The 16,298-nt window shown below is 30.7% G+C and overlaps 1 protein-coding gene across 3 annotated transcripts; it reads left to right on the top strand.

The window, feature by feature from the left end:
- Positions 1 to 590: 590 nt before the first annotated feature.
- On the top strand, positions 591 to 13,811 carry LOC126742870 (juvenile hormone esterase-like). Of its 3 annotated transcripts, none has more exons than XM_050449713.1 (11): positions 591 to 785; positions 8,343 to 8,564; positions 8,772 to 8,918; positions 8,976 to 9,147; positions 9,204 to 9,389; positions 12,320 to 12,519; positions 12,579 to 12,753; positions 12,907 to 13,100; positions 13,158 to 13,320; positions 13,382 to 13,511; positions 13,565 to 13,811. In XM_050449713.1, exons 2-11 carry the CDS (start codon positions 8,367 to 8,369, stop codon positions 13,785 to 13,787), a joined length of 1,788 nt encoding a protein of 595 aa, XP_050305670.1. In that variant the 5' UTR covers positions 591 to 785; positions 8,343 to 8,366; the 3' UTR covers positions 13,788 to 13,811. The 3 variants fall into 3 exon arrangements, with proteins under 3 accessions (XP_050305670.1, XP_050305669.1, XP_050305672.1); XM_050449712.1 differs by having other exon boundaries at positions 591 to 944; XM_050449715.1 differs by lacking the exons at positions 591 to 785; positions 8,343 to 8,564 and having other exon boundaries at positions 8,796 to 8,918; positions 8,965 to 9,147.
- Positions 13,812 to 16,298: the final 2,487 nt, after the last annotated feature.

Raw genomic sequence — 16,298 nt, 5'->3', positions numbered from 1 at the left:
TATGTCCCCGATATTCTGCAAATCCTTTCTCGTGACACGATCATCAGCGTCATAAGTGAGCCAACTGAAAACATGACAGTTACTAACGAAATCAAAGAACGTCAATTGTATGAAGAAAAGTTTTAGCAATAAACTGAAAAAACGGAAGGGTTGGCAACTTAGCGTTTTCATTTTTGTTCATTTAACTAGTCGGGAAGTTAAAATGAGAAATCACATGATTGGAGACAAATTTCAATGAAAAAAATCATGTTCACGTGAAACAAAAAAAAAATTTTGATTGACTTTTATGATTTTTAATTTTCTGTTCAAATCTTTTTAAACAAAATGATGTAATAATGTAACCGAATTGAGGAACGTCGAACGTCATGATTTTATGAAAAAAATACGAACGTCAAACTTTCATTAAACGAAAAACGGCAAACGGCAGATGATAAACCGTTGACAAAGCAAGCCGACCATAAAATACGCATAATGTTAATGATAATTATTATTTTATCATTATGAAATTATCTGTTAGTAGGGGTCGTCCTTTACTATAGTCGATTTATTATCGACTTATATAAAAGCACCCAAACACCGCAATATAGGCAGTTTAATTTAGGTTAACCGCGGTTGTAGTAATTCTCATTTTATTTAAACTATCGTGCTAAATAAAAAGTAACAACCGGTTGAATTTTATTACCGGTCATTAAATCGATAAATAAGTATTTGACATATTTATGGTTTATTGACAAAAAAAATCCCGCGACAAGACCGTCTTTTTAGTAATATAGGAAGGAGTAGGGGTGCGAACAGGTTTTTGTAAATATATATATATATAAAAAGTTGGCATATTTTAAATAATTGCTCTCTTGCATGGTACCGGTGCACGTTAAGGGTCTTTGTGAATTTTAAATGAACTTAAAGCTTGTGTTATAACAGTTTTTTTGTGTAATGAATTGACTGTAAGTAAGAATAAATTATTTAAACTGTACACCCTATATAAATTCATATCAAATTAGCACCCATAAACTACCATCATAAAATTTTTCCTATTTTAAATATTTTGATTTTTAATAAAAATTAATAAAAACTAACAAAAATTATACAATGACATATATTTCAGCCATAAAACTGTTTGAGATGTTATGATTTGGATTAGGCCCAAGATAGACCGTAAAAGGGTTCAATAATATTTAGATAACAATTAAATTAAAATTCTATAAAGTTTAAATTAATTAAATTTAATAAGGTGAAATAGGTGTGAAATCTTTCAAAGAAAAAAAATTGTCTTTCTAAGGACATAAGGGCTCCTATAAGGTGCTACTAAAAATATTTTTTCTTTGTTATATTTGGTATAATTGAATATTTTTTTAGTATGATAAAAAGTATGGTTAACATTATTTTAACAATCATGTTTAAACGGTTTTGAGAATCTGGCGTGGCCCATTTTTAAGAGTTAACCGTTGTAAATCACTAAGTATAAGCACAGTTTACAAACTTTTTATCTCAGGTAATAAGTCAGCAATTACAGTGGCTGTCAAAGAAGACTAAGCCTCCTCATAAATTTATTTTTTTTTTATTTTAAAATATTGACAAACTAATTTAACTACTTTCTAATATTCTACCAGATTTTTAAACACCGTCGACATAGAACGAACGAACATTTAGAGTAAAAATTCCGACCGTGTAAGTTCTTCAGTTTCTCCACTGGCACTATAAAAAAGTTGCACGGATATATTTTGACAACCAAGTATTGGCTTGATAAAAACCAAGCATGTAGCTGTGATATAATAAATACCGTACGTCAACGGAGGAAAAAACATTACAGCGCCCGTGGTACAACTGTGGTAACTGTTAATACTGTGAATTTCTACGTTGGGTGTCTCTGTGACCGAAGTTTACAGAATATACTATATATATTATATTCTGTAAGCTTTGCTTAAGTAAAGCTCTGTAAGCTTTGCTTTGCTTAAGACTAACGTCGCGATTTGTAATTTTCTTTATAGTCCAAGAGCCAGCGACGTAAAACCTTCACGACGTCACGACAGACCACGATAAAAAATATATGAAAATAATATTTATTATTATTATTATTATTAATGTTACGTTTTTTAATCCACATGTACAACTGTAAAGCATTAAATAAAATTATTCGGATTTAAGGGTCACTTTCTCAGGATGCCAACAAATTAAGATTCTGTTAAGGTTACAAAATAAACAAAATTTAAAAATTAATCTATTTTCTGCTAGACTAAAAAGTAATAAATATAAAAGTAAAATAAGTGAATTAAAGAAAAAATAGGAAAAAAGAAAAAAGGCACTTGATTTATTCTATTAGGTATTATATACTTTATTATTAGTTATAAATAATATATTTCTGGTCATAACGCATATTAAAAGAAAATGGACATTTAAATTTTATTATATTTTATTTCTTTATAGCTTTCGAAATCCAAAAAATATCTATGTCTAATGTTTACCGTATGTTCTGATGTTCTGTATTTTATTTTATTAAAAAGATATGGGTCTACGGGTGCCAAATATAAATATAAGACAAGATTTTTATATAACCTAAAAACGTCGCTTAGTTACAGTATCGAGGCAGGATGATAACAACAAAGGATTCATGTAATGTTTTTTTCGTATTTCGATTTAATTAATATCTGTTTCAATATAATATCATTAAGTTGAATAAGCTTTTCTGAATCTTAAACTGACTTAGAGCATAATTTATCACCTAGTATTAAACCCAAATTGACACTTCCCTGACAACCTCCCAAGATTCCTGTTTAAATTTATATTGGCTCCTTGTATTTAAAAAAACATAAAAACATTAACATTAAAAATTAATTGGATATCGTCCGCATACATGTGATAAACACGATACTCAAGATACTTGTACATATTAGGTATGTATAGAATATAAAATGCTTCTTTGGAGAACAGCAGCTGCTAGTTTCACCTTATCCGAAATATAATAATTTTTAATACGACTCCCTTCACGTTGCACCTGATTAGTTAAAGACAATCCTATTAGATCCAATACGAAAGACAACTTAATATATTTTAAAACAGCAAGTAACATCTCTTGATTTAAGGTGTCAAAGGCTTTGGAGTAATCTAGCATTACGAGTATCAATTCCTCTATTTTCATCCAAATTTTGTATAATATCATGTGTTACCTCAGGCAATGCAGTCTTATAGCTATGCCACTGTCTAAAGCCAGATTTCTTCTTAGGTAAAACATTATTGTAACAAATATAGAAGTCAATACATAGACATATATCTAAGAGAATTGAATTCTCTCGGGTGGCTACGTTTAGGCATGTAACAACAACATAAGATTTTAATAGACACTAAATAAACATGTTATTATCGAGCTGTACGCATAGTTCAAATTTAAGAAGCCTTTTTAAATAAAGTTAAAGCGAATCCTAATACTAGCACTTGCAAAAATAGCTATTATAGGATAACTATTCTAGAAAAAAAAGGTGAAAATATAAAATACTCTTAGGCAGTTAAAGTATTATTATTATAACTAGGAAGGATACACTCTAAGAGATTTACTAATTAAAAAAATTAACTACTTCCAGGCTTTCTCGAAACACCCTAAAACTAAATTAACATTAATTAACTACATCAGTGATTAAAAATGGGTAACAAAACATAATTATACTTAATTTATCTGGGCCGATTCCATTGGATTTAATATTTTTATTTATCTTTACAATATCCATACCGTTCAGAGAATTTAACGAACTTGCTGTTACCTTGTTATTTAGAAAATATGTTAGTGTTAAAACTGTTTATTTAGTTCATCTGTCAGGAATACTATAATATTTATTTTTAATTTTATTTAGTTTTTTTAGCTTTTGTTATTTTTTAGTACTGCCCTGTTGAAGAGTCGTGCTTAGATCAGCTTTTTTTTTAGTTAATATAGCAGAGGTTGTCAGGTTACAAAGTTCTTTATCGTATATCAACAATGATTCGTATTTTTAGTCACTCTAAATTTATTAAGAGCTTTATTGCGTAATTTTATCATGAGGCGAATATTCTGTGCAGCGTGCGTATGGCCTAGTTTTATTTATCCTTTATATCATCTAACGGAGCATGCTTGTCAAAAAGACAAATTAAATCTGATTTTAGAATATAATAAAGAATAATGTAAACTTATCTAAACCACCCTCGTAAGGATGCTAAAGGGTTGCTTGTAGTTATCCCAGCATCATCACGGATATTCACTAGAGACATATGTGTCTGTTCTATAACTATAACTTGCAAAACTGACTATTTGCAGTAAAGTAGTGTGCATAGGAATGTCATAATGAAGGTAGTAGAATAATATTCATTATGTTCTCCTGAAAATGAGTTTAATTACAAATGCCCTTAGAGCTAAACTTCTGTCATAATATTGTTTTGGAGGCCGTTCCATTAATTCTATTATTTTGGAAGTTCAAATGAAATTTTGAATAATAGGACAAATAATATAACTTCAATTTTAATATTGAAGAATAATTGAGAATAATATTTGAGAATATAAACTAAACGACCCCTAAATCGGAAAAGTAAGAACTTGACTAAAATGGTTCTCAAATGGCGAATTTAAAAAATAATATATATAATTTTGCAATAATAAAATATACATGGAAAATGTTAATTGCAGTAATGTCGTATCAATTTAATTAAAAAATATATTTACGTTAAAGTGCACAAAATTGTTTATAATTCAGTACAGAAAAAACAGCAATTCTGTGCAGTTTATCGTAATTATATATCAAATTACTTGCATGATCCGCGATTGATAATAAGACACGGAAAATAAAATATTAATAGATATGGTAAGAAGTCCCTGGATTAAAGCCCGTCTGACATACACTTGCACACATATTTTTTGTTGGTTTTTGGGGTAAGATCGTAAAAAAAATCACCAACATCCGTAATTGTTATAAACAGCGAAAGTTCCTTGCAAATTTGTTTGTATAATTAATTGTGCAACTTACACATGGATATTACTCTTATCAACATTCCCGATAACGTAAAGTTTCCTTTTGCTAGCTCTTAGGCCGGGTATACACGATCCGGTATGAACGGTCCGGCGAAAACGGTCCGGCGCCGGATCGTCACGACAACACATAGGTTTTAATAGAAGACGATACATGAATGCGTCAATGCCGGATCGACGGATCAGCGCCGCAGCTTGCTGCGGCAAGACCGCGCGCCGGATAACCGGATCATCCTGGGCAACACACGTACTTCAATGTATCGCGATATACGTTCCGGTTGTAACGCGCGTTTTTAGTTATTTTCACCCAAATTATTACATTATATATCTTGTTTTAACACAGTCAACAATTCGCCAAATGATTTTTTAGACATTCTGTAATAATTAAAAAACTTATTATGATACTGCCGAATATTTGTATGAAATTTGTCGATTTTTTTCTAAACCACTTTCAAAATATGGATGCCTTCAATGTTTTCACGTTATACTGACTCTCGCAAAAAATCTTTTGCTTCAAGACCACAAATAATTCTTGATGAAGAATCTTGCAATGAAAACATTATTTCCCGATGAAAGTCTCGAAGCAATCAAATTTTTGAATTTTTTTTAATACCTATCCGTTTTTAACGCAGTGTGTATCGCGTATATCCTATGCGGTAGAAACGCATCCGTTTCTACCGCATCCGTTGAAACCGGATCGTGTATACCCGCACTTAGACTATTACAATACTTAAAGCACCAGAGAGTTAGCCACGTTAATTTTATTACGGATTAAGTTTATGCTCATTGATGTAAGGGTGAGAATGAGTGCTAAAGTAACAGGCTCTTCTTAATTTTCTACTTTTTACTTTTTACAATATAAGTCAAAGGTACTCTAATATAGGATATCCAACCCAATTTTAAAAATTTACCTGCTTCCTGAACAAATTATCTTTTAATATTAAGTCTAAGCTTTTAATGATAACATTTCAACATATATATATCTCTAATTATTCTATCTACTAATTCCCATTAAGTAAAGAAGATTATATACTGATTAGAATTATTTATATTTAGCTATGGTTTAGAATAAGGTATAATTGTTTTTAAATAACTGTTTAGTAGATATTAATGTAAATTCATAAAATGACAATATCCAAATATTTGTTTCAAAATGTGTATTTAATTGTGGATTAATCAGTGGCAAGATAGATGAATAAAAAAGCAAGGTTAATTAATAATAATAATAATTATTATTATTATTATTATTACTAATATATAGGGTGTCCCGAAATTACATCGCAATATTTTACCAGCCGCATCTTTGTCTAAAAATAAGACAAAAACTTCATATACATGAATCTTGAAAAGTGAACCGTTTTCATGTTACAAGGTGTTTTATAATTCCTATTGAAGATGGTATTTTGTTAATATTTTCAAAATGCCTGGTCGGTATTTTTATCGTACAGGTACTACTGTTATTGTTACTAACTAATTTTATAACATTTTATGCTATAAATATACAGGGTCGTTTAAAATTAGTGGTCAGCAGAGATAAAAATGTCATAACTTTTTCTGGTTACTTTTTAATTATTTGGACAGTGAAATTAAAAAGAACCAACATTTTTACATAAAAAAGGTACTCTACCACTAATTTTAATCAACCCTGTATACATTTTAGCGTAAAATCAGTTAATAACAATAACAGTAGTATACGATAAACATTTCGAAAAATAACGACCAGGCGTTTCGAAAATATTAACAAAAAACCATCTTCAATAGGAATTATAAAACACCCTGTAACATGAAAACGATTTACTTTTCCTATTTAAGATTCCTGTATATAAAGTTTTTGTCTTATTTTTAGACAAAGATGCAGCTGGTAAAATATTGCGATGTAATTTCGGGACACCCTGTATTAGTAGTGTCTTATATCACAAAAGTACAATATCTGACAATTATACAATTCAAGTATCCATATTGAAGAAATAAACAAATGGTCCACAAAAGCAACCCATTAGTGCGCCGATTTCTAACATTCGGAACTAAAAATTCTTAAAATCAGATAATGATGTGAATTAAAAAAAAATTAAAACTTGTTGACTAATGACAAAATGACTTGCTAATTTCTTTTTACTCCTAATTTACTAAGAATTATAAATTATATGTTTGTTTGAAATTTTTAACATATTATTATTAAAATAATGTATCAAACAATACGAAGAAGTGAACTACAGAAAAATATTTTTTATTTAATTACCCTTACCGGATAGGGTAATTAAATTAAGGCAGACGCAACAGATGCTATTGTTTGACGTAGAGTCCTTGACACTTACAAAGCCACCACTAAAAATTTGGAAGGACTTAAGATGTGGCTATATAGTCGAATGCTCAAAATAACATGGACAGCTCACATTACAAATATGGAAGTACGAAGAAAAATGAAAAAGGATCTAGAAATATGTATACATTATAAAAAAAGGAAACTAGAATACCTGGGCATGTTATGAGAAATAAAGATCGATGCTTTCTACTACAAACCATAATACAAGAAAAGATATTAGGTAAAAGAGGGTTCGGAAAAAAGACGAACATATCATCGTTGCGGAACCGACGGACTTGGTTTAGAAAAAGCTCAGTGGAACTGTGTTACAAAAAAGTTATAATTGCTAACATCCGAAGAAAAAAAAAGCATACCAAGAGTCTTCATTAAGATTACCGTTTCCATATCTTAGCTGAGGAATTGAGACATCTCCATGTGTTTGAAAGTATTTTTAAAATACCTGCAAATATATTATTAATACCTTGGTTATATTTATATATGAGTTTGTTTCATGTATAGTAACAAATTCATTTTAAAAACATCATCGCTTGAACTGGCGTTTCTAAAAACATATTAAATGCAATCTACCTAAATAGTTAACTATTACTATGTACTTTATAGTAGGTACATTTATTATATACCACATAAGAATAAATAAAATAAAAACGCATATAGAATCGATGGACTATAATCATTACTTAAGAATATACGTAAATAAAATTATATAATGGGATAAGCATTGCAAAATGTATTTAAAAAAAGCGATAATAAGGATTCAAGGTTCTTTCAGATATAGTAAATTTAGAACTACCCATTTTTTCTTAATCAAATTAATGTTGAGAAAAAAAATTATAATCTTTGACTTTAAAGTAATTAAATTAATAAGAAATTATTAATTATGAATTCCATTTCTCTTTAAGTAGTAGTTTAAACTTTGAAGATAACCTACCGCACCAAATATGTTTTTGTCTGTTTCAAGTGCAAACAATCTCAAAAAATCAAAAGTGTTTACTATTTAATAACAAAATTAGGAATAAATATTTCTATTATTTTTAGGTGGGTCACTTAACAATAAACACTATGAATCTACGACTAAATTTAAGTATTTTAATCCATATTGGATTCGTGTCTGCCCATAATGGTGGTGCTGCACCTACAGCGGTAACAGAAAATGGAAAAATAAAGGGACAAATCAGAGGAGCCAAATGTGGGAGGCAATTTTTTTCATATACAGGAATCCCCTACGCCAAACCTCCTTTAGGAAATTTAAGATTTGCAGTAAATATCCTTTTTAAACCTATTATCTACTATAATTTAAACAGATTTATACGAAGAACAATAAAGCTGGTGAACAATGATATAGTATTCATGTGTTCACCAAACAATCAAGAAACGCAATTCAGTCTACATGCCTACAGTAAATCTAAGTCTATGAATTTTTGATTTGTAGGTATCCAAGATCTCATTTACCTGAATAAATTTTAGGAACCTCAAAGTCCGGAGTCCTGGACAACAATTAGAGATGCAACGAAGGAGCCTCCCTTATGCATTCAAAAAAATTACTTATTTTCTGCTACCCCGTCCATACAAGGAGAAGAAGACTGTTTGTATCTTAATGTTTATTCCCCAAAGGTATACATAATACATTACAATATTTTTAATTTTTTTTCCAAAACAGTTTTTATTAAGCTTTCCAGTGCTTCCAATGAGAAAGTTCAAAATGAACTGTTACCAGTGATGGTTTTTATCCATTGGGGCGCCTTCATTGCTGGAGCGAGCAGGGGTGGTTATATAGGTCCAGAGTATTTTATGGATAAGGATGTTGTTTTGGTTACTTTCAATTATCGACTTGGTCCATTCGGTAAGTCAACACGTCACTTTTATGTGTTTGTTTGTGAAAAACCTGTAAACTTATAGGTTTCTTATCAACAATCGACGATGAAGCTCCAGGAAATTATGGTTTAAAAGATCAAGTGCTAGCCCTTAAATGGGTCCAGCGAAATATCGAGAACTTTGGTGGAAATAAGGACAACGTTACTATATTTGGACAGAGCGCAGGCGCGGGGAGCGTTCATTACCATTTATTAAGCCCTGCATCAAAAGGTAAAGATGATCAGTTTTAAATTTACTATTCGAGCGGATTCAATTTCAAGTTACTTAGTTGAGACTTTTAGATGTTTTTTTTCGGGAAGCAGTTTCTCTTTCCTTATACTGCTGACTTTTTTTCACCTTCAGTATAGGCTCTGAAGGAATTAAGTCCGTCGATTTAACTTCAGCGTTAGTATCAGCTTTCTGACATCCTACAGCTTCAATGTCTTTTAGAACTTATGTCACAAGTGTTATAAAATTTAAATTTCCTATATTTTTATAAAGAGTTCCGATAACAATTCTGATATCTTTAAAATTTTGTAACGCAACTATGGAGATATAAAAATAAAGGAAAGAAAGAAAATGTGCTATATTACTTAAGATAAAATCTTATCTATAAGCATACTGAAAACTAAAAAAATTCAAATCTGCAGAAAAACAAATAAAAGAAAAATAACAAAAAAGATTAAAAATAAGTAAAACTACTGCCAAAAAGAAGTTAAAGGAAAGTAATTAAACAAGAATAGAACAAAACAAAGGGTATTAACAAATATGGCAATGATATTAGAGCACAGACCAAAAGATCTCATCAAAGAAAAAATGTATCAAGTCTATAATATGCTTTTAACTTTTTTAACTTGGCTTTGACGTTTTCAATATTTAATGTTTGTCAAATATGTAGAGCAACACGATCGTAATTTTTTTACTAAGGTATATGAGAGAGTTTCTGGTAAAGGAGGGTGTAGGGATTGGCAGGGAAATATCATTTACCTGACGAGTCATGACAATTATGAATAAGAGTAGCTGTTTTCAAGATAAAAAGAGATAATAGATCTAGGATTTTTTAAGATATGTTGAGTAGTTGATAAAAATCTTTTAACCCAGCAGAACAAAGGTATCTAACATTTTTTTTTGAAACTTTTTTTTGAACATGAGACTCAATAAGAGAAAAGTATACTAAACGTGCAACCACTTCTCCTAGCTCATGTCTTACCATACTTACTGCAAAACATCAAGAGGATAATTTAAATTTAAGATTTAGGCCATAATCTTGGAATCGAAAATGCCCATCAATGGTAATACCAATGAACTTACAGTTTTCTTTGTTTTGCAAGGAGAATTCTTTACTAAACATCATACCCTGGACGTCGCACTTAAATCCCATAATCAAAGTCTTACCCACATTATGCACAAGCATGTTTGACGCACACCACATTAATAAAATCCTAACGTCCTCGAAAACCTAAGCTCTAATGTATTTAGAATCCTTATGACTCCACAATATGGTGGTATCATCAGCAAACTGAACCACTTTGATCTGCAGCCTCAATGAGCCCAAATCATTTATATGCAGAATAATAGTAGTCGTAACACTGAACCTTGAGGTACTCTAAAGGATCTAGAACGAGACAAACACCCAAATGCTGTAACTGTATAAGGTATAGTCATTTTCTAACTTTATAGCTGCTACTTAAGCAATAGTATGCCTTGAACTGATGATGACTTAATTAATGTGCTCCACGTGCATTATCCTAGTTAATTAACAGATTGTCCTGGTAGTAATTTCCAAGAAATTAACTTGTGCCAATTATTTCTAATCATAACGAACTGGTAGTTTAACCAAGCCATACGACTTACTTAAAAGTATAACTTAAAGTTAGTATAAATTTAAATAAATTCCTGTGTAGCCGATAGTAGTGATACTTAAGGAAGCAGAAATTCTTTGTTTTTGAACCTTCAGGATATTTTCTAACTTTTTCCGTCAAGCAGTTAATTTATTTAGTTTATTTACCGTTACCCAGCATTGCCTTCATCCACCAGTCTCAGGGAACCAAATTAATTGGTATTATTATGCTTGCATAGTTAATATCTGATTTGTATCTGGCAAGTCATTCACCAATATTGCCCAGATTTTTCTAAAAATTTCTCTGCAAAGATGACATTTTCAGCATTTTCTCCTTATTGCCAAGTATTGCCTTAAACCAGTTACAAAGTACAGAATTGACTTTCGTTACTATGACTATGGAGAAATAGGGCATAGTCATTTCTCAGCTCCTACTTTGATATTACTTGTAATATTTTAGAGAAAATGAAAGGTAGCATATTTCAGTTGCTGAACCTATACTTACCATTAACTCGAATTTCCTTAGAATTTCTAAGCATTCATTCGTGTATCTTCTTTTTCTATATATACTTGTGCAAAAAAATATGTTTACTCGATGATACTTATTGGTATTATGTTATTAACCAGGCCATATGGAACCTATTTATTACTGAAAGGATAATATATCAATTGAAACTTTTATAATAGGCTCAATGGATGTATTACCAAAGTCAAGGGCTTTTTCAGCATTTAAAAAAGAAAAAATAATGATGAATTCTTAGCTATCAGAGACTTTTCTTGGCGACAAGTCTGTACTCTATAACCCTATCGATCTTTTAACTTTTACATTTTATAATTTTCATGATGATTAATCCTCAATGTACTTAGCAGATCGCTTATTTCGAATAAAAAGACCTTATTTTATGAATGAGAAAAAAGTAGGTTTTGTTGGTTCATTAAATATATTATTATAGCAATTAGTCACAGAGAACGGCTGCATTTTTCCAAGGCGTATGTCTTGTGCTAAATAAAAGGAGTAAGAAGAAGATCCCATTAAGTTATACATTTTCTCTTTTAAATACATCATTATTATATTGTCAATCAACATATTCCTGATCCATACAGAGACCTAAATTAACTGCCATTACCATTTATTTTACTCAATCATTTGCTGATACTCGCGACAACTTTCATTAAAATCATTGATCAAACGCGACGATCTTCCTTACGTGATGATCTCTAAGCTTTCCAAAAGAAAGCAGTATTAGTTTTCTTGATCAAAGTCTGGATAGATAGTAAGTGAGTGTAGATATGAGTTAACTTACTGAAAAATCTTGTTTAGGTTTGTTTCATCGAGCAATTTCTCAAAGCGGAAGTGCACTAGCAGCTTGGGCTATGACTCTAAACGATGTCCAAAAACAAGTAACTGTCTTACAAGCGAAATCTGTTGGTTGTGAAAACTCGACAGATAATAAAATGCTTATTGAATGCCTAAGAAATGTTCCTGCTGAGGATATTATGAGAACTCAAGATTATTTTAGAGTAAGTCTATATCATTTAAAGACTGTTCATAGCTAGTACTTACAATTTTGTCATTTCAGACTTTCTTTGGTAATCCCCTTGTGATATATGGGGCTGTAGTAGAAACGGAGTCTGAAAGGAACCCTCAGCCATTTTTCACCAAAACTCCGCTAGAGTATATCTTGTCAGGACAAATAGAAAAAGTACCATGGATCACAGGCGTTGTAAAGAATGAAGGAGTTTTAAGAGCACCAAGTAAGTATATATTAAAAATATATACCTACTCTTTGAAATTAAAAACAATATTGGATGGATATCTTCCATCTTAAGTTTATATACCACAAAATGATTACTATTTTTTAAATCCTAAGTTTGCACTATTTTAAAGACATGGATCTTTTCGTATAGGTTTGATTCGATCATCTGAAGCCAGAGAAGCTTTAAATAAAAATTTCGAGAAGTTATTGACTGAAGACTTATTAGGATTGCAACTGAGTACAGTCGATACCCAAAGCCTGTACAAAAATATCAGCAAATTTTATTTTAATGGCAAGGAGCAAATTGATTTGGCAGACCTTAAGACTGTACAGGGATTCATAGATGTGAGTTAAATCAAAAAAATTATTTTTCTACATAAAGTATTTCTATGTTTTTTCCAGGTATATTCTGATAGAGCGTTTTTCTACCCTCTGTACCAATCATTATTTTTACACTATAAGGTTGGTCATAAGCCTATCTATTTGTATAGTTTTGAATATAAAGGTACTAACAGTTATGGGGACTTATTTGCTGGAACTAAAGAAGATATAGATTATGAATGGGGTAATGAATGTTGATTTTTTTTTGAAAATGAGATTTTTAAATTTAAAGAATCTTTAATTAGGTGTTTGTCATTGCGATGAGCTTCTATACCTTTTTAATTCAACGGATTTGATTCCAAGCATAAGCAACTGGAGCGATGCTTTAATGAGTAGGATGTTGCTGACCCTCTGGACGAATTTTGCAAAATATGGGTAAGCACTGTAAAAATGTGATTATTCTTATATATTGTTGAAATATTTTGTAGAAATCCAAACCCTATTGAAAATTCTGTACATGCAAACCTCAACTGGAAGCCTTTGAATTTAACAACAACAGACCACAGTAAGGCCAGTGAGGATTTGCAATTTTTAAACATTACAGGAAGTAGAGCTACTGGACCAAAATTGGAGATATCTACAGGTTTTTACCAAGAAAGGATCAAATTTTGGACTGACTGTGATATTTTTGAAAATAGTTACTTTGACTGAATAAATTTGACTGATCTTTTTTAATTGCTGTTTTGTTGTAAGACAGAACAAACAAAAACTTGTTGTTGCTGCATTTTCTGACTTCATATCAAGTCATTGATCTAATTTAAGTACATCTTATTTTATTTATATTTAGTACCAAATCTGACAAGATAAACAGATTATACTGAAACAGAAGAACGGAATAGAAGATACTTAAAGATATTAAGCTATTCTCTTGATCTGAATAATCAGGAGACGTGACTCAAAGGAGCTTGAGATGCTACGAGAAGATAGTGTAGAAAATATATCTACTGAATTTTTGAAAATACAGTAGATTAAACATTTAACGTTCTTCGAAACGGCTCTTGATTTGCAGTTGTGTTGTTGGTGTCTTAAGATGTTCAACTTTTCCTAAAGGTTGAAAAATTAAGACGCTTTAGTGCACATAGATCTGACCTTCGGTTTTTTAATAATTTACATCACAGTTTGGAATTTAAAATCTGTGTTTTTCAGAATTTTAAAGTCTGAAACCTAAATATGTATTTGAATCGATATGAATTATTTATGAAAACGTAGTGTTTACATTACGTATTTCAAAATGATAAGAAATATAATCAGACATAAAACATATAGTTGCAGACCTTGAAGAGAAGATTTGCTTGATTACCTGACATCTTCTTCTTTTTTTTTCATCGTCTTCTTTCATAATTTACGGAAATCGATGTAAATTTTTGATAAAAATAGTAAATATTAAATTTTGAAATGATTCCAAGTTCGTCATATATAGAATCCTATCATGAAACAAATAAATTAAATATAATACCATCACAAATTCATAATTTGTTTACAAATTTACCAAAAATAGTTGGAAATGGAAATGAAGTTGTGTAATTATAGAATATCCATAGACCATAAATTCATTTCTTAATTCACTAACGCTTACAGGTTGGTCCCTTTCTATCACGTTTCAAGCTTCAACCATCTATCATGCACTGATATCATCTATTTCGCAACTTAACATAAAACTGTACCAACACAAAACGGCTATTCAAATGATTGCACCTATTAATTTAATGGTTATGAGAACCAGAATCTTCAAGTTTGTTGAATACGGTTGTCGTAATTCCGTTTTGCTAAAACAATAAAAAATCAGGAAAATGCTCCGCAACTCGCTTTAATTAGGCGTATTAACTAAGAGTAATAGCAAATAGGCTTTGTTTTAGACGGTTAAACTTTTGCAAATCGTATTATTTATGTGTCTTGCATTTGTGTCGTTAGGTAATATTGAAGCGTGGGAGTATTTCCAGAAACAAAATGTATACTTCTATAGCAATATTTGTATTTAAATTAATTTCATTGAATAAATATTATCTTCTTAAAACAGGCAATTAATTGACCCCAGCTTTATTTTAACTTAATATTATAAAAAATTATTAAGACTTAAGTTTAATAAATATTTGAGTTGAGTAAGTATGTCTATCACATGCATATTTTGTATTAGGTAAATGTTTTTATTAAGTTGGTGTAATTAATATGGTTCTTCTAAACCTTGGATGTTGTAGGGAGCGCTGGAAATGTGAAATTTATCTGAAAATCAGCTGACACCTGACACTTCTTTTGAATGGCGTGAAGTTTGCTGCCAAATCGTGACAGTGTTGCCGACTCAGATTACTTATAAGTAGATTACTTGGCGCCTAGGAAAAACAAGACTATTGTTTGTTTAAACTGTGGAAAATCAACAACAAAATGTTTTTTTAAGGTACAATGCTCTCGTAAATATCAAAAATGTTGCCACTTAGATTGCACTAGGCTGAAAAGCTCAGATCAAGAAATAGTAAAAGTCAGGAAACTTATCTGGAAATGTTTACCTTAATATCCTCAAATGAATCTAAAGTTAGCAGTAGTTGCGAGTATGATTTGGATAGTGACGTTGGCTAGGCGGCAAGAGAAAACTGGAAACGAATCTTTTACTGTAGGAATTAGGTTTCCAGATTGAAACCAGTCACTCCAGAGTCGATTGAACGCATTATCTCTTCTCTTGTCATATCCAAAGCTCCTCAGTTTAATTATATTAATCCTAAACTAGTAAAAGGATGCATACATAAGGTAAAAGATGTGTTATGCAAGTTGAATCACTTAATAGAAGTTAATGATAAACTGGTGGGTGATTAATTGGTTCAAGAGTTACTTTAAAGGCAATAAATTGTAAGCATCAACAATGTGGATCACTGTCCAAATTGTTGATGGCAACCACGCGAAAGATGTCGTCTGCTTAAAGGGTCCTATTTGATCTAGGATTTAATTCCATAACCAACCTTCATTTGAGAGGATACATAATGAGGCTACATAATGGTACTACATGATACAACTCTTGTCTGCTTTGATAAATCATATAAGCAAGTCTTAAAATACATTTGTCATGACCTAAACCTATTATTCAACTGGCTTTTTGCACACAAAATAAATTTGGGGGTTATTTTTACAAACTTGCAGTTCTCCATAAAAAGGAGTTCCGATATAGCGACCTAT

Source organism: Anthonomus grandis, chromosome 12, assembly GCF_022605725.1.
Source record: "Anthonomus grandis grandis chromosome 12, icAntGran1.3, whole genome shotgun sequence".
In the NCBI taxonomy this organism is placed as follows: domain Eukaryota; kingdom Metazoa; phylum Arthropoda; class Insecta; order Coleoptera; family Curculionidae; genus Anthonomus; species Anthonomus grandis.
Note: the sequence above shows the minus strand (reverse complement) of the source record. Positions and strands in the feature narration are given on the sequence as shown.